The sequence below is a fragment of the Podarcis filfolensis genome (genome assembly GCF_964270895.1).
Source record: "Podarcis filfolensis genome assembly, chromosome: 16".
NCBI lineage: Eukaryota > Metazoa > Chordata > Lepidosauria > Squamata > Lacertidae > Podarcis > Podarcis filfolensis.
The window spans coordinates 22,387,749-22,415,102 of NC_139620.1; the positions used below are offsets into that span (position 1 = coordinate 22,387,749).

General features: G+C 46.9%; 1 protein-coding gene across 1 annotated transcript; it reads left to right on the forward strand.

Annotated features, from left to right (window-relative positions):
- Positions 1-1,236: 1,236 nt before the first annotated feature.
- On the forward strand, positions 1,237-26,190 carry CASTOR1 (cytosolic arginine sensor for mTORC1 subunit 1). Its single transcript, XM_083590527.1, has 9 exons — positions 1,237-1,549; positions 6,755-6,825; positions 11,978-12,171; positions 15,256-15,388; positions 16,658-16,781; positions 18,327-18,440; positions 21,057-21,139; positions 22,000-22,094; positions 22,569-26,190. The coding sequence occupies exons 1-9, from the start codon at positions 1,437-1,439 to the stop codon at positions 22,632-22,634; spliced, it is 993 nt and encodes a 330-aa protein (XP_083446653.1). The 5' UTR covers positions 1,237-1,436; the 3' UTR covers positions 22,635-26,190.
- The last annotated feature ends 1,164 nt before the right edge of the window (positions 26,191-27,354 follow it).

Consider the following 27,354-nt stretch of genomic DNA (forward strand, 5'->3'; position numbering starts at 1 on the left):
TTTTGCCTCACCTTTTACTCTGCCTTAATGGATGGTCTGGGACACGGGTGGCGCTGTGGGTTAAACCACAGAGCCTAGGACTTGCTGATCAGAAGGTCGGCGGTTCGAATCCCCGCGACGGGGTGAGCTCCTGTTGCTTGGTCCCTGCTCCTGCCAACCTAGCAGTTCGAAAGCACGTCAAAGTGCAATTAGATAAATAGGTACCGCTCCTGCGGGAAGGTAAACAGCGTTTCCGTGTGCTGCTCTTGTTCGCCAGAAGTGGATTAGTCATACTGGCCACATGACCCAGAAGCTGTACGCCGGCTCCCTCGGCCAATAAAGCGAGATGAGCGCCGCAACCCCAGAGTCGTTCACAACTGGACGTAATGGTCAGGGGTCCCTTTATCTTTACCTAATGGATGGTCCGTAGCTTAGTGCCAGAGCACCTGTCTTGCATGAAGAAGGTCCCAGGTTCAATTCCCAGCATCTCCAGGCAGGGCTGTCCCTCACCTGAATCCCTGGAGAGCCATTGCTGCTGGTCAGTGCAAACAGTACTGAGCTAGGTGGACCAATGGTTTGGTTCGATAGGTTCCTATTGAAAACCAGTCCTCTTTTTTACAGGACCATGAGGACTAGAATCTTACTTTTAAGGAATGGACCATAGCTTAGAGGTGGGGGCATCTGCTTTGCACACATGCTGGGAATGTCCCTGAAAACCAGTGCTGGATTTACATGTAAACTAAAGTTTAGGGCCCCACTCTCTTGGGGGGCCCCAAAAAAATTAAAGGGGAAAAAACCGGATGTACATTCCCAAAATATAAGATAAAAAACAAACAAAACAAAACCTACATACAGCAACAGTGCTTTGTGTTGTGTTGGCTGCTATTTGTTATGTGCAAATGGCTTTAGATACCTATTAGGTCCATAAATAACCATATAGCATATATTCAACACAAAAAACGGTGACAATTTGTTGTTGACAAAGGACAGCTGGACATATAAAGGGCCCCATTACCTTAGGGCCTCATCAAACCTAAATCCGGCCCTGCTGAAAACCCTGGAAAGCCACTGCTGTCAGTACTAAAGGATTCCCGCTGGGGCAACCCAGCCAGGTGATATAAATAATAATAATTATTATTTATTAGTGGGTCAGGGTCCGACTCGACATAAGGCAGCTTCTTGAGTTTTCAGATGGGCTGCCTGAGCCCCAACACCTCTCCTTCTCCCAGCGGCGCCCATGGCGGCCGGCAACCAAGGGGCGGAAAGGAGGCGGCGGTGGGTGGATCCCGGGGCCGGCGAGCCTCCACCCCGTGGGCCGGGCCAGGCCTGGCCGAGGAGGCGGCGCCGCGGCCCCGGCTTCGCCTATAGCCGAGCGCCGGGGTTGCGATCCGGCCTTGCTTGGTGCGCCGCTGCCGCTGCCGCTGCCGAGACACGCGCTTCGGGCCGCCGCCGCCGCGATGGACCTGCGGATCCTGGAGCCCCGCGTGCGAGTGCTGAGCCTGGCTCGCAGCGGCCTCTGGCTCTACACGCACCCGCTGCTCAAGATGCTGCTGCTGCCCCAGCGAAGCAGGTGCCCCACCGGGACGGGGTGGGTCGGGCTCGGGTTCCTAGCGGCGTGTATGCGTGTCGTGCGTACGCACACTCGCGTGTACACCAAGGGGTTGAAGGAAAGGAGGACGGAAAGGGGATGCGAGAGTCTCGAGAGGAGAGGGCTTCATTGAGCGAAGGTTGCCGAGCCCCATTTTATAAGCCCGCGCACGTGTAGAGGGAGGTTGTGGGAAGATGGGCCAAGGAGGCGTGTTGAGTGTTGTGGACCGTCCGCAGGGTGAAGCCCTTTGGGGAAGGGGCAGAATTGGTCCCTGCTAGGTGGGCTCACGTGCCGCAAAGGATTGGGTGCATACTGCGAAATTGTGGGGATGGACCAAGGTGGTATATTGAACATGTGGATTGGGGTGTAGGGGGGCACGTGCACATGTGGTCCAAGCGGTTGTGTTAGTGAGCAAAGGTGTGGGGGGGGGGGAGGGGAGAGAGAGAACTGGACTACATTCTTCCTCTCTCTCAAGGGATTGGGTTCCTCCGTGCGTGTATATGAGTCTACTGACAGGTTGTGGGAATGCACAAACACAAGAGTGCATTGTTCTGAGTGCAATGTGCGAAAGCCTCTTTTGTCACTGCAGGATTGGGCCCACGTTCCTGAGAGCTGCAGGGAGTGTGTGGAGCATTCTGAGTAAACCTCATTTGGGGAGGGGTCTGGGTCCTCTGTGCTTGTACCAAGGGGTTGTGCTGTTGAGCCAAGAAGGGTGTGTGTGGTGTGGTGGCAGATGCAATCCTGACCCCACTTGGACGTAGCAAGGATTGCCTCCAAACTCTTGCTTTGCACGGGATCTTAGAGGATAGGCAGGGTGCTTTGCTGCAAACTCTGCTCAGGGAATTACTGAAAACACTTCTGTTTCTTTATCTGGGTTAAATGAAATGAGCCTTGTTTGGGCAGCAGGTATCTTTGCTTAGCATCTTGTAACACAGAATGTGCTACCCTGTTTAAAACCCAGAGGACGAGTTGCTGAAGACCCAACCCTACCTCAAACAGGCAAATCTGGTCTCTGTGTGCCTCTTCTCCCAAACTAAGGGTTCAAAGCTGGGTGTTGGGTGAGCAAGTGGTAATATTCCTGTAGTAACAGCGGACTATTCTTGCTGTTGTTTGAGCCCGTGGGACTCTGCTCCTTTCTTCTGTTTTTCAAAGCAGGCCTTTCAATGCCTCCAAATTGCAGGCCAAGGTTTTAAATATGTTCTCCTTATAAACACTCCCACACTTTGTGCTTGGAGTCAATTGTGGAAAAAAATGTGTTTTTTTTAATTAAAGAAAAAAAAGGAAAATCCTCCCTTTTCTCAGGATTGAAAATGGACACCCCCCCCCCTACTTTTTCCTCCTACAGTTGGCTTGCAAAGCCTGGCAAAAACAACCTAACTAACACCCTCCGCTTACCCGCCTTGCAGAGAATAAGCAAACAATTACAGGGTGTTATTAGATCAGCCCTTCCAACTGGATCTCACAGCTGGCTGGCAGCCCCTCTCTTTCCAATATATATAAATACACACAGGGCTTTCCCCCCAATTCCAGAATCCAAACGCATTGGGAAGGGGGGACGGGGGGCTCTTGCAAGTGTGGAACTCCAGAAGTCGGTCAGCACAGGGAAATATTTCTGGAGTTCCACACTTGCAAGAGTCCCCCCCCCCCTTTGCTTTGGGATTCTGGAATTGGAGAGAAAGTCCCTGTGTTTGTGCCGAGTCTTTCAGTTAAAGCAGCTGCTTCCGAAATAGGAGGTACTGCCCCCTATAGGGAGTCACCGGGAGGTGGTGTTTAAAGGCTCCTGCTAAGTGACTTAGAATCTCAGAATTGTAAGGTTGGAAGGGATCACAAGGGTCATCTAGCCCAACCCCCCTGCAATGCAGGAATCTTTTGCCCAGTGCGGGACTCGAATCCGGGACCCGGAGATTAAAAGAGTCTCATGCTCTGCTGAGTGACCTATCCCAGATGTTGGGAAACTGGGTATCCCTTTGTCAAGCCCATCTTATCGCATTTGCTGAGCAGTGAAGTAGTTAACTAAAGATGGTAATCTAAGCCTCTTATCTAAGACTTGCTAAATGATTGTCAGACTCTGGGAAGCTGGTATCGCTGGATCAAGTTTTATCAGTTGTGTTGAATTAATTAAATTTAGTTTAAATCGGATTTTGAATGAAGGCACGATTAACTGCTACTGTTTTGGATGTTATTGTGCTGTTTATCTTCCTTAGTGGGTCATGCAAACCTCTATTCTGAATAATGCATTTTATAGGGTGCTGAATCATCGAGTTGAAAGGCATCATCTAGTCCAATGCAGGAATCTTTTGCCCAGCCTGGGGCTTGAACCCATGATCTTGAGATTAAGAGCCTCCTGCTCTACCGATGGAGCTATGCCTCAGGGGCACTGGGAATGAGTTTACGGTGGCTTGAAAAAGTTTGGGAACCACTGATCTGAATCAAATAATTTCATTGCTCATGTTCTGGTTTCTCAGTCCCATAGCCCAGCCCAGTCCAAATAGATCACATCAAGATTTAAAGTCCCCGATGCTGCGGAGCGAATGGGGGGGGGGTGTTAGCTGAGAAATAAAAATTCTTCAGGCACCACCATTGTTAAATTTTTAGTCTCTTGACAATCAAGGGCGGCTGTTGTTGCCTTTTAAAATCCTGGTACCGCCCCAAGTTCTGTTAAAATCCTCAGGATTGAGTTCTGCCTTGCATAGGATCCCCGTGCATTTAAAACTCACCCAATTGCATGGTTTATTTTCAACATGGAATTAGGAGGTTTCTGTAGTGAAATAATTTGAATTTCTTCCGTGCAGAGTTGCGAGTGGTTTTCTCTTCCGCAAAGTACCAATGGATTTACCGTAGTTCTACAGCAATCAACATTTATTCCCCATTCATAATATTTTACCTTAATTTCTTAGTATGTTACAATTGTAAGTTCTTGGCTGTCAGGTGTTTCTGTTACATCTCTGAGGTTGCATCAGTGTAAACGGTGGTTTGTTTGTTTTTAAACTGTGTTTTGTTGAAATGGCACATAACTTGTAGCAACCCTCTAGGGTTTCTAAACAAGGGTCGTGTCTCCCCTAGCCAGACCTGGAGTTGCTGGCGATTGATGCTTTGCTGCTGAGCTAACATCCCTTCACTATACTGAGTCAGACCTTTTGTCCATCTAGCTCAGTATCCCCAGCACTGACTGGCAGCAGCTCTCCAAGATTTCAGATAGGAAGTATTTTGCCAAGGACTCCTGTGTCTTCCCAGAGTGAGATCTGTACATTTCCAATCCTTTGGAGTCTCTCTGCTGTCTTTATTTGTACATCCCTCTTGGTAGAAGCAGAACTGAACAGTTACAGTTCTGTCTTGGTAATTGCTGTTGACTAGAAATGTGAAATAGAATAATAGAATTGTATAATGTAGAGTTGGAAGGGACCCCAAGGATCATCTATAACGGTAAAGGGACCCCTGACCATTAGGTCCAGTTGTGGACGACTCTGGGGTTGTGACGCTCATCTCGCTTTACTGGCCGAGGGAGCTGGCGTACAGCTTCCAGGTCATATGGCCAGCATGACTAAGCCACTTCTGGCGAACCAGAGCAGCGCACGGAAATGCCGTTTACCTTCCCGCCGGAGCGGTACCTATTTATCTACTTGCACTTTGAGGTGCTTTCGAACTGTTAGGTTGGCAGGAGCAGGGACCGAACAACGGGAGCTCACTCCGTCGTGGGGATTCGAACCGCCGACCTTCTGATCGGCAAGTCCTAGGCTCTGTGGTTTAACCCACAGCGCCACCCGCGTCCCAAGGATCATCTATAGGCTTCCTCAAACTTGGCCCTCCAGATGTTTTTGGCCTACAACTCCCAAGATCTCTAGCCAGCAGGACCAGTGGTCAGGGATGATGGGAATTGTAGTCTCAAAATATCTGGAGGGCCGAGTTTGAGGAGGCCTGATCTAGTCCAACCCCCTGCAATGCAGGAGTCTCAGCTATAGCATCCATGACAGATGACCATCCAACCTCTGATCAAAAACTTCCAGGGAAGGAGAAATAGATGGGGGTCACGTTTTTCTCCTCTCAAGCTTTTTGTCGTGAGAATTGCACAAGCGTCTGCTGAAATTTTGCAAGGGAGATTGGGAATAAAACTAGAACAAGCACGGCTGTAGCTCAGTGGCAAAGCATCTGTTTCGCTTGTAAAACGTCCCAGCTTCAATCCCTGGCATCTCCAGGTAGGGCTGGGGGGTGACCTGAAGGAGCGTCTCCACCCCCATCATTCAGCCCGGACACTGAGGTCCAGCTCTGAGGGCCTTCTGGCGGTTCCCTCATGGCGAGAAGCAAAGCTACAGGGAACCGGGCAGAGGGCCTCCTTGGTAGTGGCGCCTGCCCTGTGGAATGCCCTCCCGTCAAATGTCAAGGAAATAAACAAATATCTGATTTTAGAAGACATCTGAAAGCAGCCCTGTTTAGGGAAGCTTTTAATATTGGATGAAATATTGTATTTTAGTATTTTGTTGGAAGCTGCCCAGTTTCCCCAGATGGATGGGGTAAAATAATAATAATAATAATAATAATAATAATAATAATATGCCTGAAATCCAGGGATAAGCAAACTTTTTCAGCAGGGGGCCAGTCCACTGTCCCTCAGACCTTGTGGAGGGCTGGACTATATTTTGAAAAAAGAAGAACAAATTCCTACGCCCCACAAATAAACCAGAGGTGCATTTTAAATAAAAGCACACTTTCTACTCATGTAAAAACACGCTGATTCCCGGACCGTCCACGGGGCGGATTCAGAAGGCGATTGGGCCGGATCCGGCCCCCGGGCCTTAGTTTGCCTACCCAAGTACCTGGAGAGACGTTGCCAATCAGTGCGGACTGTGGACAGTACAGAGCTAGATGGGCCAGTGGTCTGAATGTAATAGGCAGGTTCGTGAGTTGACTTTGCCTCCCATTAGCCAGCCATTAGTTGCCCGTAGCAGCAGCTGGCACTTGTGCTAGGCTTGGAAATGATTTGGAAGCAGATGCATGTGGAGAAATATATATATGTAGCGCATATATATATATATATATATATATATATATATATCCCTTCAAAACTCCTGCCCGCCACACCTTGGGCTACTTGAAATTTCTGGGTGCTTTTTCAAAGGCTAGCAAACATTCATGCAGTTGGCTAAAAATTAAAAAAATGCAATGCTGATTTTTCTTCTTCTGTCTTCCCAGGTGCAAATTCTTCAGCTTGACAGAGACTCCTGAAGACTATACGATCATGCTGGATGAAGAAGGCTTTAAAGGTACCAATGTCCATGCTTTCTGTGTGTTGACTCCTAGCGTGGCATTGTTGCCGTTTCTGACAGCTGTTAATTCAGTTTAATTTAGGGTGCACCGCACGGGATTACTTGCATGGAGCTGTGTGAAACCCTCAAGGGGGACGTTATAGTGAAGGAAGAGCTTATACCTGCCGATAAAGGAATACTTGGGGTTTAAGCTGTTCCTTTTTCAGCCTCAGGGCCACATTCCTTTCTGGGTGATATTCCGGGGGCCACATGTCAGTGGTGGGCAGGGCCAGAGGAAAAAATGGGTGGGAGCAATGGATGTAAGTGATGCCTTTGTAGGGTAGGCTAGTGTCTACACTCTTCCCACACCCCTCTCTCCTACATCTGGCTGGAGGTGCGGGTTTAAGAAAAGATTATTGCTAGGCAATCATGGAGGGTGTAAAGCAAGGCGGGAGAGGAGGTGGGGCCTGGGGAGAGGAGGTGGGGCCTGGGGAGAGGAGGCGGGGCCTGGGGAGTGTCCCAAAAGGTCAGATAGAGAAGAGTGAATGATTCCCCATCCCTGATTTAATGCAATTTTCTGGGTTTAATTTTTGTTGCTTACCAAAAAAAAAAAAGCCCTTTCTCCGATGCTGAAATGGCCCATCACAAGGTTATTACGCCTTTTGGGACTTAACTGGCACCTTGGTTGGAGTTTACACTTAAGAGCATTCATACGCCACTTTTTTTTTTAATTAAAAAAAAATCTCTTCGCATATGATCTAAGAAAGCTGGACAATATATCCTTAAAACAAAAATGCGTTGTAAAACCAGCCCTATAAAAACACTAGTAATATAAAGAGAAAAATAAAACAGAAATTCTGAGGATTCCGACGCATGAATCGGAACCCAACCTTACGGTTCAGGGAATGCCTGGACAAAAAGCAACGTGGGAAAAGGATTTAGGCCCTGCCACTGAGCCTTAGTTGGATTGGAGCAAAAGTTCATCTGGTCCAGGAAGCCCTGAAAAAAGGATGTATTTTTTTTATGAAGGTTGGCTGGCAACATCCTTTGCATGCAGACAGCCTCTGGTTCAATTTCCAGTCTTTTTTTTTTTCTTTTAAAAAGAAAAATATCCTTCCTTAGTATGAGATGCTGCTGGTTAGAGCAGGTGATACTGGCATGGAGGGACTTAACACACCGATATTGTAAGGCAAGCAGCTCCCTATGTGCTGTTGATCAATTTTGCCGGGTGACCCCGCCCTGGACTTAATTTTGAGCATTATCAAGAGAGAGAGACAGAGAGAGGAAAGAGAAAATCTCCCTGCTGTTCTCTGCTTTTTCCAAGTATAGGAGGGAACAGATGGAGAGCAGATGTTGGTATTGTGCGTCTGTTTTATTTACCCCATGGGGAAGAGGGAGCAGGGCCACAGGAAGGGAGATAGGAAGCCGCCCCGGTCACTGCTGACAACAGCAGCTTTTGTATAACTGCTTCCTGGATGCACTCCAGAGTGCCTTTGGCAGGACATTTTTCAGAGCGGATGGAAGGCGTGGCCTTCCCAAGCTGTGATTTCTTTTGGTGTTGTTCCCATGGAAAAGCAACACACACACACAGGTCCATTTGAGTGATGCATAAATGTGGCTACCTGGCTGCTTGTGTGAGAGAAGCTGGAAGGGGCCAAACAGGTGAAGTCTTGGTTTTTACTTAGCCAAGGGATGGTTTGGGGTCCCCCCCCATTTTATTTATTTCATATACAGTGGTACCTCAGGTTAAGTACTTAATTCGTTCTGGAGGTCCGTACTTAACCTGAAACTGTTCTTAACCTGAAGCACCACTTTAGCTAATGGGGCCTCCTGCTGCTGCCGCGCTGCCGTTCTTATCCTGAAGCAAAGTTCTTAACCTGAAGCACTATTTCTGGGTTAGCGGAGTCTGTAACCTGAAGCGTATGTAACCCGAGCTACCACTGTACCACTTGATTGTAAAACAAACAAGCAGAGTTCAGAAGAACTTGCAGAAAGGAAACAATAAAATTAGCAGTAAAAAGAAGAAGATATTTTAAACAATTTTTTTAATCAGCAAAAATAGATCAAAGCACCCAACATTCTGTGTGCCGTCCATGTCCTGATAGGCATGCATAAACAAAAATATTTTAAGCAGAAAGAGTGCAGTGAAGATGCCTGCCTGGTGTCAAGTGGCAGGGAGTTCCAAAGTATGGGTGCTGCATTACTGTATGATGTATAGGCAACCTGGAAAGGCCACAGGGAGAGGAGGGGGTTCCTTTTCTGGAATCTCCAGTGTTTAGCCTTCTCTCCAGGCAGTGACGGGGATTTACATAACCTTTGATAACTTGCCTCCCAAGATGTTTGCTTTCATTCACACCAGATTCTCTTAAAAGGGCATTCTGACCTCCCGCCCCCTTGGAATTTGAGAGCAGCTGATTTGCCAGTGCTTTTTTTTCCTCTAGAAGTCTAGAGATGCAGTTTTATTCTCTGGATAAAAAGCTCTGGTGCTTTCTTGGTTGATGTTTTTTTTTTTTTTTGAGAAGTCCTTGCTCTCGTTCCCAGGATTTCTACAGCCTGGTTGGCCATTGTTCTTCTGAACGACTCCATCCTGTTTCCTTGGAACAGAAGCCCCCAAAAGGCCCATTTGAAAGTAACCCTTTGCCTTCCGTTGTGCAGCAAATGACACAACAGCTTTGCTTCCCACCTGCATCGCCCCCTCCCTCTGTATATAAATGTAGATATGTGGTTGTGCCTTGACACCCAAGCCAGATGCCGTTTGTGCATTTCCCATGGCACGAGAGGTGGGGCAGGAACATCTTTGACACCCTTGGCCCCACCCCTATCATGTGTTGCATCTGAATATCTGCAACGGAGGGCAAGTTAGAATCTTAAGATTCTGAGTTAGAACCTTGGGTTAAGTAAGGTTCTCATTTAGAGCATTGCGTAGTGCAGGGTTCTAAACTAGAATGCTCTTCCAATAAAGATTCAGCAGGTATCTTCTATATCATCATTATCATGATTATCAATATTATTATGATTATGATTATCATTATTATTATTATTACTAAATTTATTACCCACTCTTCACCAGCAGGCCCCATGGTGAGTTACATCAATTTGAAACTTAAAATTAAGAACAGTTAAAACAGGTTACAGCCACAAGAATAGGGTGAAAACACACACCTCAGATTTTAACACCTGAGAAGGTCTGTAATAATAATAATAATAATTTTTTATTTATACCCCACCCTCCCCAGCCAAGGCTGGGCTCAGAGCGGCTTACAAGCAATAATAAAAACAAGTTGAATGATTACAACTTAAAAACAAAATTAAAATACAACACTAAAATATTGAAACATTTAAAATATTAAAATGCAGCCTCATCGCAGGAGGAGAAGGAAAAGAAAAAAGAAAGAGAGGGAGGGAATCAAATTGGCTCCAAGCCAAAGGCCAGGCGGAACAACTCTGTCTTACAGGCCCTGCGGAAAGAAATCAGATCCTGCAGGGCCCTGGTCTCGTGAGGCAGAGCGTTCCACCAGACCGGAGCCAGAGTTGAAAAGGCCCTGGCTCTGGTTGAAGCTAATTTAACTTCCTTAGGGCCCGGGACCACTAGGGTGTTGCTATTTATGGACCTTGAGGCTCTCTGTGGGGCAGAAGGAAGCCATCTCTTGGATATTTGTAAGTGTTAGAACCTTGGGTTAAAGTTCTGACTTAGAACCTTGAAGAGTGCAGGGTTCTAAATTGTGGGCTGCTCTTCCGATAGAGATTCAGTGGGCATCTTCTATGTTAAGCCTTTTTTGCTTATGAAGGCAGCTTGCTCGAAGCTGCCGGGGCGGGTGGGGGGGGGAGTGCTCTTGTGCCTGGTTCCTGCTTGCGGGTTTCCCATTGTGTGAAGAGGATGCTGGACTTGATGGGCCAGTGGTCTAATCCAGCAGCCTCTCCTGTTCTTCCTCCTTGTGTCTTTTGGTCTGGTCGAGCAAAGGCGGTTCATATCTTCTGAATTAACCTCTGGAGTAGCTGAATCAACAAGAATCCTTGTTGGCCGAGAACGCAATGTACTTGCTTCCCTCCTTGACTGGGGGCTGTTCCAAGCCCCTTTTTGGCTCTGCTTCATTCTGGAGAGAGGGAGAGAGAGCGCGCGCTAAAATCTCTGGTTAGAGGGACAGTTTGTCTTAGGTGGGAACAGGCTTGCCAAAGGCATCAAAGCCCATTGGCAGGGAAATGGGGAGGCAAGGGGCTTGGAGTCTTGCAGTAAACCGCTGCTCCTGATTCCAAAACCTCATTGGAACTCAGAATTCTGTGAAGTTCCCTGGATCGTTTTAAAATAAGAGACAAGTTTTTTTTTAAAAAAACAACAACTTCCGTGTAAAAACTACAGCACCATTTTGTTTATTTAATTAAAAGTCCTTCTTACACAGCTTAATATTTTTAAAACATTCCTAAGTGCTACAGACCGTGCAATACAAAAATATGCTCATTTTGGGGTCACCACCCTGCAATATTCAGTAGGCTGCATTGCTGCGAGTAGAATTTCCCAGATCTACGTAACGTTGCAGGTCTGTGCAAGGGGATAAACTTGGTTGTTTGGACAAAATAAAAAAATTCCTTCCAGTAGCACTTTAGAGACCAACTAAGTTTGTTATTGGTATGAGCTTTCGTGTGCATGCACACTTCTTCAGATACCATGAAGAAGATGGTTGTTTGCGTAATCTTTTATGAAGCTACTAGGGGCTACTGCCCCATTTGCTCTACTTGCCAACCTGCCAACCCCTTTGCCAACCCCCCTTCCCCCACATCTGAGCAACCCCCCTTCTTAAACCTTACCCACTTCCTTCACTGTCTTTTCACAGCTTGACCAAAGCCCCACCCCCTTTTAAAGCCCCACCCCCTGCTTGCTAAACCTCTGTGAAGTGCTTGCCCCCCTCCATTAAACAGCTCACTTGGGCCACCAGCACTGCTCACTTTCTTGCTTGCCTGCCTGCTGTCCTGTTGTGACGACAGCCTTACGTTCTTATGTATATAGGAAGATAAAGAGATTTAGTTCAGGTTTTGACCTGCGTAGGCAGTTGTGTGCAATATTTGTAATTTTATCTGACGAGCATAAGTTGTACTTCATCAGTAGTAGTCAATTTTTTTGGAGGGGGGAGCATGAAAACAAATCTTGGATCTCCCCCCCACCCTTGTCTTCCAGAGCTGCCCCCGTCTGAGTTCCTGCAAGTCGTCGATTCCACCTGGCTGGTGCTCAATGTCTCATCCAACGGCAGCGCTTCCGCTAACCTCCAGCCTATTGGGGTCACCAAGATCGCTAAGTCGGTCATTGCACCACTGGCAGAGCACAACGTCTCGGTGCTAATGCTCTCCACCTATCAGACAGACTTCATCCTGGTGAGTCTCTTGGGGTGACTCCCCCCCCCCATCCCCAGGGGAGACAGTTGACCATTGTAAAGGGAGGAGACCACCTGAGGAAGGGCTGAGTCTTACTGGTTGAGCCCTTTGTTTTCCCAAAGGCCCGAACTTCAACCCCCAACATCTCTAGATACAATTGGGACTGCGTGCACACGATACATTTAATCATAGCTGTCAACTTACAGATTTGAGAATAAGGGATCAGCAGCCAAAATAAGGGATTTTGGCTTGGCTTATACAGAAATCTGGCACTGATGGAGCCATGCTGCTTTGGCTGCGACTGACTGTGTTTTGTAGGGGGTTGGACTAGATGATCCTAAGGGTCTACAACTCCGACCAAAGAAGAGTGGCAGACAAAACTGATGAACGACGTCGAGATGGCAAAGCTTACAGGCAGAATTAGAAACCAGGAAGAGGACTTCTTTAATAAAGAATGGGGAAAGTTTATAATTTAGTTGAAAAGCTATTGTAAAGAGTTACATACATTGGTAGAATCATAGAATCATAGAGTTGGAAGAGACCACAAGGGCCATCGAGTCCAACCCCCTGCCAAGCAGGAAACACCATCAGAGTACTCCTGACATATGGTTGTCAAGCCTCTGCTTAAAGACCTCCAAAGAAGGAGACTCCATCACACTCCTTGGCAGCAAATTCCACTGTCGAACAGCTTTTACTGTCAGGAAGTTCTTCCTAATGTTTAGGTGGAATCTTCTTTCTTGTAGTTTGGATCCATTGCTCCGTGTCCGCTTCTCTGGAGCAGCAGAAAACAACCTTTCTCCCTCCTCTATGTGACATCCTTTTATATATTTGAACATGGCTATCACATCACCCCTTAACCTCCTCTTCTCCAGGCTAAACATGCCCAGCTCCCTTAGCCGTTCCTCATAAGGCATCGTTTCCAGGCCTTTGACCATTTTGGTTGCCCTCCTCTGGACACGTTCCAGTTTGTCAGTGTCCTTCTTGAACTGTGGTGCCCAGAACTGGACACAGTACTCCAGGTGAGGTCTGACCAGAGCAGAATACAGTGGCACTATTACTTCCCTTGATCTAGATGCTATACTCCTATTGATGCAGCCCAGAATTGCATTGGCTTTTTTAGCTGCCGCGTCACACTGTTGGCTCATGTCAAGTTTGTGGTCAACCAAGACTCCTAGATCCTTTTCACATGTACTGCTCTCAAGCCAGGTGTCACCCATCTTGTATTTGTGCCTCTCATTTTTTTTGGTAGGCTTGACAGAAAACTTGCAGTAAAAATTTGAACTATGGATGGACAAATGATTTATAAAAATAGAGTTATGAAAGGGATGCAAAGGGGGAAATCACTACATTAAGTTGCTGCACTGGTTGGAGGGCATGCAAAGCAGCATGCCGGGGCTGCCGTCCTGGTGCAAGGAGTTCCATCGGCCCTTCCCTGCCCGAGATGGGGGGGGGGACGGAGAGAGACTCTCCCACGCCGCCCACGAGCCTGGCATGAGGCGGTTGCGGCGCCGCAGCAGCCGCTGAAGCACCGCCCTTCTGCGTCCCTCCCCATCCCCTCCTCTTCCTCCTCCCTCAGGCCGCCTCCTCAGCCGCCGCTGCCTCCAGCTTCCCCTGGCAGTGTGGCGGAAGTCTCGCAAGAGGGGCTGCCTGCCCGCCCGCTGCTGCCCGTCTCCTCACAATGCACCCCAGAGGGGGGAAAGAGAGATGGAGACGCAGCTCATGCGCACGCTCTCTTGCGGCGGAGGACCCTGAGCCACTGCTTCCCTCCCGAGCCGGGCGAGCATGAAACCCGGGAAATTTAAGGGACTCCTTATTGGGTGAGCAACGCAGCCAAGCAACACAGTTGGAGCCTCCCTCCTCCCTGGTCGGCAGGGAGGGAGGGAGAGGAGCTGCTTCCTTTGAAACCCAGGAAATTTAAGGGACATCATGAATAAGGGACAGCAGCGGCACACAGTGCTGGGATAAGGGAGTTTCCCGCCAAATAAGGGACGCTTGACAGCTATGCATTTAATGTGCTGTGATACTGCTTTAAACCATCATGGCTTCTGTCAGAGAATTCTGGGAGCTGTGTTTTGTTGAAAGTGCTGAGAGGTTTGTTAGTAGGCCTCACATAGCTACAATTCCCAGAGCTCCTTGAGAAGAGGGATTGATTATTATTATACCACTTGGAGGATTGTTGGGGTCTCCTAATGACTCTCACACCCTTAACAAACCACAGCTCCCAGAATTCATTGGGGGAAGCCATGATGGTTTAAAGTGGCGCCATAGTGCTTTAAATGTTTGGTGTGAATGTGGCCGAGGAAAAAAAGACCATTTTCTTTAGTCATAGGACAGTGGTGGAGAATTTGTTTCAGGCTGAGGGCCGCATTCTGTTCTAGGCAACCTTTTGGGGGCCACATTCTGTTCTGGGCAGTGCCCGAGGTGAAAGTGGGCAGAGCAATGAATGTAAATTTTACCTTTGTACAGTAGGCTAGTTTCTGCACACACTCCCACTGTCCTTCTCTATCCTCCACTTGGACAAGCAAGAGGCATGACCGGAGTTTAAGGACACATTCCAGCCAGGCAGAACCACTCAAGGAGGGCACGAAGCAAAGTCAATGTGGGGTGCGGCCGAACGCCAGATAGACTTAGAAGGCCACACTTAGCATCTAGGCCCGAGGTTCCTAACTCTTGTCCTAGGCTGTTCATCTTATGCATAATAAAAGGAGATTCTCCTAAGGGCATCAGATGAGTTTTGGCCAGAGCCAAAATTCAAACTACAGACTTTCAGCGTCTTGGGCCACCGCCAGTGGAGGCTGGTCAATTAGGGCTAATGGGGCAGTGCCCCACCAAGCTCAGCCTGCCTTCTTACAACCGATGAAGGGGGGAGACCCTGCCTGTTAGTTTCCTCCTCCTCCTCCTCCTCTGTGTTCCCCTTGTAGAACTCAGCCAGGAAGAAGAGGATGGGGGACAAATGCTCAAATTGGATGGCTCTGCTTGCCACTGGCGCCACCTACTGTTGGCCTCCCTGCCTTCCTCTCTACCCATCCCAAAAGGCACCAGCTGCTGCTCTGCACCGGCGACGACCTTGGCTCTCTCTTCCAGGTGCGGGAGAAGGACCTCCCTGTCGTGATCCACACCCTGGAAGGCGAATTTGATATTTACAAGGAGGTGAACGGGGAGCCGGTCCCCGCAAGCTGCGACGACGCAACCAACGGGTTCCTCAAGCCAAAGCAAGGTGAGTTTTTTTGGAATGAGAGAGGGCTGGAGTGGAAACCGGCTCTGTAACCTTATGGCCTCCTTTTGGAGGCTTTGAAATTGGATTCCTTGTCTCCACCGCCACCCAGTTTTATCAAAAATATGTCAGGCCAGTCCGATGGGGACAAAGTTCATCCATTGTGTTGATGCTCGGAGGAGAAGAAAGTATCTTTTTGTTTTGCTTAGACAATAGGGAGGTTTGTGCTTTAACCTTGCAAACAGCAGCCTTGCAAACAAAGCCATGGGAGCTGCTGGCTGATTTAATTTTTTTTTTCTTCAGTCGCCACTCTCTCAGTAGCATAACCAAGAAACATTTAAAACTGTGGTTCCCAACCTTTTTTATTTTTTGGCCAAACCCCACCTAAGCATCTCTAAAATCCTGATGTCCACCCCACCCCCGGTGACATATACCATATTTTTCCATGTATAACACGCCCCTTTGTATAAGACACCCCTTCTTTTTTGCAGAATTTTAAAATGACAAACCTAGTCTTATACACGGAAAAATACGGTAATTCTTATTATTCGAAAGTGAACTCCTATTCACGTGGAGGAAGCCTAAAGGGCCATTAACTTGGTCTAAACAAACTTCCAAAGAACATGGCACCCATGAAAGAGAAAAATAAAAGAACGAAAGGACAGGTGAAGTACCAAGGAAGAAATCACTAATTCTTAAAATGATGATGATGATGATAATTAATAATTAACATGCCAGCTGCAGACAGATTTTATATTAGGCACCAATTTAGTCCGCTTCAGTCTCAAGTCTTCTTGTTTAGTGATATCCAGTCAATTTATTTTCTTTTCGAATTGCCCCCCTTAAAAATCTAATTGCCCCCCTGTGGGGCGTGTGCCCCACATTGGGAACCACAGATTTAAGACATAAAAAACTATAAAGGTAAAATTGAGCAGGCAGTTAAAAGAATCCAGTAACCAAACTATATGGATCTGAGCAGCCCTTGAAATTCTGACACTTGAGGTGTGGATAAATGGTGGGTATTAAATTATAACAACAACAAAATTCAACTTTGTTGGATGTCTCCAAATTCTGGTGCAGAAAATAAAGATGGCTGTTAGCCAAATGGGCTGTTGCTGCAGGTGTTATGCAAATGCAATTCAGCCCTGCTCCTCTGCTTGGAAAATCTCCTGGAATTGCCATGGCATTCCCTTGTCTGGTCCAAGCCAATCCCTTGGGAATTCTGGCTGTTGCTGTGTCAGGTGTCTTAACACTTTTGTCTCTTGTCCTTAGACGTGAACCCCACTGTCCACCCTGTGCAGAGCCCCCAAAACAGGTTCTGTATCCTGAGCATCTCTCCAGACTCCTTGCCCGCCATCGCCACAATCCTCATTGATGTCCTGTTCTACTCACACAGGTAAGAGCGCAGCAGAGGTGTAGCGGACACCAGCCATGTTCTGCTTTCTGTGCAAAGATCAAAACTTAACTGTTTGGGGGGCTTCCAGTTCCGCTCTGCCTTAGTGGAGGCAGGCTCCATGACAGCGGGGAGTTCATTGGTGAAGGAAAAACAAGGATGATTGAAGGTAATCATCCTTGCAAATTCTCCCCCTGGATGGGGGGAGTGGGCTTCACTCGCAGTTCGTCTTGGTACCTGGCTCTCGGTCTGGCATGGAATGTGGGGGGCAGGAAGGCGCTAAGTGTAAAAGCCCTTCGCCTACCACAAATCAACGCCGCCATTAAGAAGCAGAGGTTTTCCTGTTAGAGCTTAATTGGGCTAAAGTACAGGCACGTGCTAGAAGAGATGAGATCACAAACTGCGGAACAAACCAATTGCAAGGACTTTAAGGTTTGAATTTGAGATAAGACTTCATTCAGTGCAAAAGATGGCGGGGTGGGGAGCCTACGGTTTCTTTATTTAAAGTTTTCTTCTCTACATTTATGATTCAGCACCCCTCATGAATGTTAGTTCAAATTATATTTATGCAAATGAGAATGGAAGAAATTGGATTATAAATATGGAATATAACATCAAATGGAACGGTGTGTATAAAGAAAAAAGGAGGGAAGCTCTATTTTGCAAAAGGTTTACAGTGGAAACTTAGAGCTGACTCTTCCCCATCCTTTATTATTTACGGAGTGAACTGAATCACGCTAAGAGAACTTGGAATTTAATTTAATTGGAAGTATAATTGCTCATATCTTCAGCTGGAAGGAAAGATGAAAGGAGTCTGTGAACTGTCAAGAAACTGATAGGGTTCTTTATTGAGTCACCTGCAGTTCGACAGACCTCTCTTCTTCCCAGGCTGAGAGGGAAAATGGTGACAACAGTCACCAACAGACAGAGTGACTTTTGCAGCTGTTGTTAAAGTTCTTGATGCAAAACGACGAAGCATGGGACAGAACGATTGAGAAATTTCTGGAACAACAATGGGATATCAGCTCTGCCCAAAGCATGATGCAAACAGCAAAAATTGGGGGAAAGAAAGCCATAATATCTTACAAGGACAGGAAGAAACACCACAGACAGAATAATTCCTGCACACAGGAAGAACAAGGATATAGTCTGAGTTCCTCATTTGCTGTCTTATAAATCCATTTAATTGTCAACGCGAATAGAAGTTATTAATATTGCAGTTGTTGTATAAAGGATCATTATTATGACCGGAATGTAACTGAAACTAATAAGATTTTGCAATGCAGAAATAAAGAAAATAATCAAAACATCAAATCTAGCATGCGGCGGCCCCACTTAAACCAAATTATATAATTTGTTATTTGAATGATTGGTATAATTGTAATATAAATTGGTATTGTTATAATGAGGCTATTATTGGACTTTAATTGAAAACTAATAAACATTTATGATTACCCCCCCCTCTGTTTTTTAAAAAGCTGGTCAGCTTGTCCTATTCAGTCCTTTATTTTGGCAACTTATATGTTTCTTCTTCACCCCATTTTTCAGCCCCTCAAAAGAAGCCGCTTCAGCCAGCCAGGACCTCGACTCCATTACTTTCTTTGCCTTTTCGCTGATCGAGGGGTACATCTCCATCGTCATGGATGCTGAGACCAAGAAGAAGTAAGTGCTGTCAGGTAGACAGCTTTGCTGCAGGTAGCAGGGAAACTTTTATTCAATTAGTAGGGCTGCATTCACACGGTGGTTTATTCCATGTCCCTAACGTTTCCCTGGCTCTTAATTTCCCCATTACATTTGAGCTTTTGCATGACTCGGAAGCCGCTTCTGGGAAACGTAGCAGAACATTATGGAAATTTTGTACACATTTTCGTATTAATTGCTTTCGGGGGGGGAACCCTGTTTGCAACCCCGCTAAATCAGAAAATTGCAAGAGGGAAAGTGACGAAATTTGGAGCAGTAAACCAGCTTGCAAGTTCTCCATGGGGGAACAAGAACAGTCATGTGCAGAAAGGATGGAGAATTGGCAACACTGAATGACGTTCGTTGAATGGTGTAAATGTGTGGGATGTAATCCACTGGGAGCAGTCAAATACAACATTCCTTGTTTTCCTAGAGTGGCCATTCAAGGGAATGTTTGTCCCAGCCATTCGAAACTTCCTGTCCCTCCTGGCCTAGAGCATCCTTCCTTGCATGTGACTAGTGAGTGGGCGTGACCTTTCCAGACCTGGTAAAAGGACAAGGCATCCTGCCACTCTCTTTCTCTTTTCCATCTTCCTTTCGTCTTGCGAACTTCCTGGAATGAACTGCTGGCTGCCAGCCAAGCAGCCCCCCAGGTCATCTCCCTTATGGGATAAACCTGTTAGTATTAGTTTGTAACTTTTAAGCCTTAAGCCTGCCTTCAGAGATCCCACTGTGCTCTGTCTGATCATGAGCAAACTTTCTTTTTATTGCTTTTAAAGACTGTGGTGTCTTTATTCTTTTAGGAGGGATTCAAGGGGTCTTACCAGGAAAATATTAGAACACATTTCATTCTGGGCAAGCCAGATTGAATTGCGTATTGTCTTAAGAAACTCACACGAGTTCGCAACTAGTTTTCTGCTGTGTAAAGGGGAATGTAAATTCTGCTAAGTGAAGGAAGTTGCTAGAGCAAGTTAGGAAGGATATTAATAATATTAATATTTATAAACAATATATCCTCTCCTTCCACCCTGAACATTCCCACAAAATGAAATTTAGCACAGCATGCCGGTATATCAGTCAAAAGGCTTACAAGTTCCAGGGTTCTGCTCTTGCCTTGCCATGCATCTTTTAATAAAAAGGTCTATCATGTTGCCTCTTACTTGACTTTTCCCTAAACTTAAAAAAGTCCCAAACTTTGCAACCTTTTCTCATAGAAAGGCTCTGCATCATTCCCTTGATCATTTGTGTTGCCCTTTTCTGAACCTTTTACAAATGCTTCAATATCCTTTTTGAGGTGAGGGGGACCAGAATGGCATACACAGTATATTCCAAGAATGGTCACCAGCGTTGTCTTTCACAAATGAGGGCAATGTGCAGTGCCAGTCGAAGCATCTCCTGGTGGGGGGGGGGGTGTCTGTCAGGGCAGGAATCCCCTTTCTTGCTTGAAAGCCCTGTGACAGCATCTCGTAGTTTGCCTTAGGAAATTGCCGGCTGCTGTGTTCGTAGGCAATTGCTGGAATTCATGCAGTGGTTTGGCTGAGATTTCTGTTTGTCACGTGGCAGTCTTGGGATAAAGGGTCATATCCATGCAGCACCGTAAAAGGACAGATAACGCACCACAGTTCCCAGGATTATCTGGTTCAGCCGTGTGCTTTATTTATTTATTTTGGATAATTTTATTGTTTATTTAACGTAATTGTTACAAAATGTAAGCAAAATGTTACAAATACATACATGCATATATATTTCAAATACAGTGGTACCTCGGGTTACATACGCTTCAGGTTACAGACTCCGCTAACCCAGAAATAGTGCTTCAGGTTAAGAACTTGGCTTCAGGATGAGAACAGAAATCGTGCTCCGGCGGCGCAGCAGCAGCAGGAGGCGCCATTAGCTAAAGTGGTGCTTCAGGTTAAGAACAGTTTCAGGTTAAGAATGGACCTCTGGAACGAATTAAGTACTTAACCCGAGGTACCACCGTATGCACATGTATATGAAAAAAGAAACAAAAAAGAAAAAAGAAGAAAAAATAAAGAGGAAAAAAGAAGAAATAATGTTGGAAGAATTTCTTCCAAGTTTATTCTACAGATATCTCAATATGAAAATAATAAAATTTGGTTGACTTCCATCACTTACACTGCACTTCCTATATACATTTTAAGCCAGATAGTATCTGTTGTTCCGTATTTTCCCCATACAATCTCACACAAATGTTCTAATCAATAAGTTTTCTTAATCTCTCATGAATCTATTCTAAACACAACCAGTACCTTACATTTAGGTACCTTAAATGATAGATAATCATTTAAGCATTTCCATTGTTTCTGGATTACATTTTTTGGTTTTTGTCTTATCAGATCGGTCAACTTTGCTAATTCCAAGTATTTGCATAATTTATTTAACCATTCTTCTTTGGTTGGAATAGAATTATAAGCCGTGTGTTTTAAATGCGTGGTGTGGATGCGATCGTGCTGGTGTGTTGCTGTGTGCAGGGAAAACTGAGCCGGAGGGCAGAAAGCACAGAGCATCACTTGGGTGTGGGGCTTTAGAAAAGGTGCCTTGTGGCCGTGACTAAATTCTCCTGTCTCCTTCTCCCAGGTTCCCCAGTGACCTCCTGCTGACCAGCTCCTCAGGGGAGCTCTGGAGGATGGTGAGGATTGGTGGCCAGCCCCTGGGCTTCGGTGAGTGAGTGCACCCTCATGTTCTGAGCTCTGCTTTTCCTTGTGGACAGCGTTACTGATAGCTGCAGGGACGGCTGTTGTTTTTAATAGTACAAGATGCTAGCCATAAAGTACAGCCTTGCCAAGTGCTCAGCTGATTGCCTGTGGCGAGTTAGAATTTCCTCCAGGCGAGCAGGCAGCGAGATCTTGCAAGAGCCGACTTTTTCTGTTCCTTCACTTTTAAGCTACACTCACCTGTACCGGGTAAGCGTGAGTTATCTAGTAAAAATGTGTTCTTTGCACAGCTGGTACAGCCTTAGTGGGGCTATTTTAAGAGCTACCTCACCATGTATATATAGTTTGTATATTTTATTGCTCTAAGCTGCTTTGAGACCAACATGGTGAAAAGTGGGATATTATATGTGTGTGTGTGTGTGTGTGTGTGTGTGTGTGTAAAAATAAATAAAATAAAACATTAAGCCAACACTGGAAGGTAGGTGTTGGCTGCCATATTATAATCAATGGGGAAGACATCCAAACAATTCTGGGAGCTGTAGTTTGTTTTGAGGGCCCTATTCCCCTCCCAGGGTTACAGTTCCCAGAGTAGTTTAATGGTCAATCTGTCCTCACAGGGAATTCTGGGAAATGGAATTCTGCGAAACGGGAGGGGAATAGGGCTCTCCTAACAACTCAGCACTCTTAAGAAACTGCAACTCCCAGAATCCTTTGGGGGAAGGGGAAACCAGGACTGCTTAAGTGCTTTCATAGTGCCTTAGATGTGTGGTGTGCATGTGACCAATCAGTGCTTAAGAGAAAGGGAGGGTTTTTCTTACTCTTTTTAAAAGGGCACAAGTTTATCACCTGCCTTCTTGCCTCCCCAGACGAATGTGGGATTGTGGCTCAGATTGCCAAACCTCTCGCCGATGCAGACATCTCTGCGTATTACATTAGCACCTTCAACTTTGACCACGCCCTGGTAAGGTCAGGCTTTCTTCCAAATTGTGAGCAGCTGCCTACCTATTTTATTTTATTTTAAATGATCATTTTAATGTTTTATTTAGAGGCCTTGTTTGTTTGTCTTTTGAACTAAAGCAGCATAGTCATACCTCAGGTTACAGACGTTTCAGGTTGCCTTTTTTTGGGTTGCGGACTGCCGAAACCCGGAAGTACCGGAACGGGTTACTTCCAGGTTTCGGCAGTCGCGCATGCGCAAAACGTTAAATCCCACATTGCGCATGCGCAGAAGCGCCAAATCTCAACCTGTGCTTGCGCAGACGCGCCGCTGCAGGTTGCGAACGTGCATCCCACACGGATCATGTTTGCAACCCGAGGGTCCACTGTATAAATTTTGTTAAATGAAAAAATATTCTAAATCCTCTTTTGAGCTGTACTGCAGGGAGGAGTTGCTATTTGGTCCGGCTGGTTTGCTACCCTTCCCCATCTCTTCCAGGTTCCAGAGGACGGCATTGATAGCGTCACCCAAGTGCTTCAGACACGGCAGGAGAGTGGGAGATAGCCCCTTGGCTCAGTATGCACACCGATTTCTGCTGCACCTGACACCTGGTGTTCCCTGGAGCGAGGCGGAAGCCGCTTGCCCTGAGTGTGAGCCGAGCTGTCCTTTTTTCACAGTGTTTTCTTGGAAACGTGGAGCGACTGGTGCGTCTCCCTCCAGCTGGAGGAGAGCTGTTGTTCCTTTGCTCCCAGGAGGGGAGCCCCAACCTGTGCCTTATCTAGACACTCCCCAGAACCCGGTGAATCCGTTCCGATTGCCTGCATCAGACTTTAGTATTCTCCAAACCCCGCTCTAGCCTTCCAGCCCTATCGTTCGGTCCTCGGCCTTGCTGTATCTAGAGCCAAGGAGAGAGATTCCTGCTCCTGATGGGCTCCTGGAGAATCTCTCTTTCTCTCTTTTTTGCACATTACCTGAGCTTCTCCAATAGGAAGACAAGCCTGGAACTTTTTGTTGTCATTTTTGTTGTGGTTGCTAATTTGTTGGAATTGCACAGTTTACTTCTTATTGTGATTTTTTTTTTTTTTTGGATCCACAGTGCTAAGATTGGGATATAACTGGGGCCATTCCTTGTTGAGGTGGTTGGCAGAAAGCACACATTCACTCCACAAGTTTAAAGCTCTAGGATACCACTTTTAAACAGTCCTGGCTTCTTCCAAAGGATTATGGGAGCTGTAGTTCATTGAAGGGTTGTTAGGAAGACCCTCTCTTTCCCCTCCCAGAGCTGCGTTTCCCAGAGATCGTTGGGGAGAGGGATTGACGGTTATCACTCTAGGAATTGTAGCTCTGGAAGGAGAAAGTGTGTGTGTGTGGGGGGGTGTCTCCTCCAATGACCCTTAACAAACTACAGCTCCCATAATTCTTTGAGAAAAGCTAGGACTGTTTAAATGGGCACCACAGGGCTTTAACTGTGAATGGTGGGACTATGGCCTAAGTGACTGATCATCGTAGGGTTTTTTTAAACTTCAACCTTCCACCAAGTTCCCATTTGTAGGTTCCTTGCCCAGTGGCTGTTTTAAGAACCACTGATGCACGTCCTGCACCCTCTTTGCTTTCTGCCGGGACAGTGCCCCCCGTTTTAACAGTATTAAGGCGATGCTCATTCCTCCAGGTGTTCCCTCCAGATGTTGCCAGGTTGGCTGGAGCTGATGGGAGCTAGCATCTGTCAGCATCTGCGCCGCCACCCCCCATGCATTAATAGACAGGATACTTCGTCAGATCTTTGAGCTGGAGGAGGGTGAGGAGAAGGACTTGAGCAAACCCCCTCTCCCCCCCCCCCAATTCCTCTATTTCACGTGGCCTTAAAACCTGAGGGTGCCTTATTGTGCTTTATCATGAAGCATTTATATACTTTTTACAAAATAATGATGTATGAAGTTAGTCACATTCCTCTCGCCCCTCCTTCCTTTGGGCTACGGGCGAAGGAGCTCATGCCGGTACCCTGAGAAATTTATCACCCTCCACCGTGTGTTTGATTTCATTTTATTTTGTGGAGGAGGGGACAAGACAGAGGAGCAGCTGGGCCAGCAGCCCAGTCAAAGGGGCACCCAGTGCCAGAACAGAAGAAGAAGGTGGGGTAAGCTGGAAAGTGGGTTGGTGGTGATCCTATTTTTGGTTGCCCCCCCCCCCTACAGAAGCTGCTCCAAGCAAGTTAAAACTGCCACCCGCAGCCCTCTCCAGCTTACTCTGCTGTGTATGCAGATCCAGCTTGGAGAGCTGGATTTGGGTTTTGGTTATTGTTTGTTTTGAAAACAACCAATGCCAAACCAGCTGAAGAACTCTGTGCTGGAGAAGCGGGTAGTCGAGATCATTCAGACCTTTGGAGCTGTTCCAGATAGCAGGTGCTTTGTAAGGAGGGTAGTGCCAAACCTGAGTTGCTGGGGTTCATCTCAAGGAAAAAGGCACCCTCATTCTGTTCTTGTTTGGGGTGAGAGTCCTTTAGTTTCCCCAAAGTGAGCCAGCCAGGTGAAAGACATTGAGGGTCCTTGCCTGCTGAAATGAACCCGCTAGGGAACCAGAGCGAGCTGAAGAATGCTGCCTCCCTTTCTGCTTTGGGGTTTTTTTTGGGGGGGGTGTTGTTGTGCTGGGCCTTGGGCAATCAGAAGTGCTTAAATGTGAGCCTTTGGCAAGTTCTCGACCTTTCCTGGGTGCTAACTTTTTGAAGCAGCTTTGAATGTAGTTTTCCTGGTTCCTTGCATCACTGGAACTTTCTAATTTGCAAGCTAGCCTAAAGGGAACCGATTCTATTTGTGTTTCTTTTTAAAATATATATATCTAAATAAAGCAGGTTGCCAGTACAGTCGAACCTCTACTTACCACCTTATGGTCGTTCCATGTCGCAACCGCGGCAAACCCGGAAGTAACCAGCGGGTTTGCTGCCATCCGCGTATGCGCAATGGCGGTAATCGCAGTTCACGCATAAGCTGCGGTCGCCGTTCACACATGCGCAGAAGTGGGTGATCACTGTCTGCGCACAACAGCGCCTCTCCCAGCGACCCATTTTGACCTCCGGACGGACCTCCAGAACAGATTATGGTCGCAAATAGAGGTTCTACTGTATCTGGGCCTGCTAACCAAGTGAAGTGCAACCCCTTTAGTTTGGGTAAGGTCCCACAGCCATGTCTGGTTTCAGGCTTATTTCAGGAAGAGCTTTAGGAAAAGGCGTGGCTGTCATTTGCACAGCTGGGTTTCTACGGTTGCCAATTAGCTAGAGCTGACCGGGCATTGTCAGTCTCTGCCCAAGAGCTGCATAATGTGTTTCCTTTATGCTTTCCCCCTTTGTGGCCACCTTTTTGCTCATCCCTGGTCCTCTCACCTGGCGCACAGGTGAAGGGGAAGTAGCACAGCTGCCAAGTGACACTGTCTGTGCTTTCTCTAGGCCATGGCAAAGGGCTAGGTCCCAGCAGGCAGCCACAAAGGAGTGGTGGGAGCTGGGTAAGTCTAAGAGGGTAGGTTTGATCAGGGCTGGAGTCCTTGCCCTCTGGGTGGGCTGGCCCAAGCCCTGTGTGCCTGCCCTCCGGAGGGATGGTGTTGCCCTCATTTCTCTCCACACCACAGAGCCTGAAATAGACCCTCCCAGTCCTGGATTCCTTTGAAACTTTTGTGCCAGTTTTTATAGAGAACGAAGCTTTTTGTAGACACTAACCCTGACCTGAGAACTCCTGCACAGCCACCCGGCACCGCTGGAAAACCTCTAGCAGAACACAAGGGAACAGAGACCCATGATTGCATCCTTGAATTTTTTTTCCCAGTATTTTAATACAGGGCTGAGAATAGGTGTGCTCAGATAAGGAGATCGCCTCCTATGTAGATCTCAAGAAAGCGAAGGGCTCTCATAGGGGGGTAACTCACATCTACTGACATTCCTCATTTTGGCTGCTAGTTCCGGATTCCTGGCTCAGTTCTAAGACGAATTACCCGGCGAAACTTCTTTTCAACACTACACCAATGAAAGCCAGTTTGCGTGCCGCGAGAATGCAAAGTCCTTTACATTATTTGTGTGTGTTTGTGCGTGTGCGCATAGTTTTACATTTTGTCAATAAAGGTCATTTATTTCTTGCAATTAATGCTTGTGTCAGGTGATTTTGTCTAATAAGCACATGGTTAGGGCATCAAGGGAAGCGGGCGGCGGCGGCAGCGGCGGTGGGGCACCACAGAAATTTTCCCCTGCCGGATTTATAACATTAACAGTCACAAATTGCTCAGTCGAGTGTTCGGCTACACCCATGGCTATAGGTAAAAAGGTAAAGGACCCCTGGACGGTTAAGTCTAGTCAAAGGCGACTGTGGGGTTGTGGTGCTCATCTCGCTTTCAGGCCGAGGGAGCCGGTGTTTGTCCGCAGACAGCTTTCCGGGTCATGTGGCCAGCAGGACTAAACCACTACAGGCGCAACGGGACACTGTGACGGAAGCCAGAGCATATGGAAATGTTTATCTTCCCGCTACGGTGGTACCTGTTTATCTACTTGCACTGGTGTGCTTTCAAACCTCTAGGTTGGCAGAGCTGGGACAGAGCAACAGGAGCTCACCCCCGTTGCACGGGATTCGAACTGCTGATCAGAAGGTCAGCAAGCCCAAGAGGCTCTGTGGTTTTGACTACAGCACCACCCGTGTCCCTCTGAGTGTTATCAGCTGAGTGTTTGGCTATGTTCTGCCTCCAGATCTGGATGTAGTAATTTCCGTCTACTGCAATTATTAAGTTTGCAGATGACACCACCATAATGGGTTTAATAACAGGTGGAGATGAATCAGCGTATAGAGGGGAGGTCCAAAAAATATCTACATGGTGCCTAGGGAACAACTTGCACCTTAATATCAGCAAGACAAAGGAGATGGTGTTGGACTTTCGGAGGAAGAGAGGAGAACTAGCCCCGCTGTACATCGGGGAGGGCTGGGTGGAGAGAGTCTCTTCCTTTAAATTCCTAGGAGTTTATCTCAGTGAAGACCTTACTTGGAATATCAATACAACCCAGGTGGTTAAGAAAGCCCAACAGAGACTCCATCTCCTCAGAGTATTGCGGAAAAACAATGTCAATCAACATCTGATGATCTCCTTCTACTGGTCAACAACAGAAAGTGTCCTTTCATACTGCATCACGGTGTGGTACGCTGGTTTGACATCGTCTGATAGGAAGTGCCTACAGAGGGTGGTGAATACAGCACAAGATATTATGGGCTGTCCCATGAATCCACTGGATGAAATAGCGGAAGAACATTGCCTCAGGAGA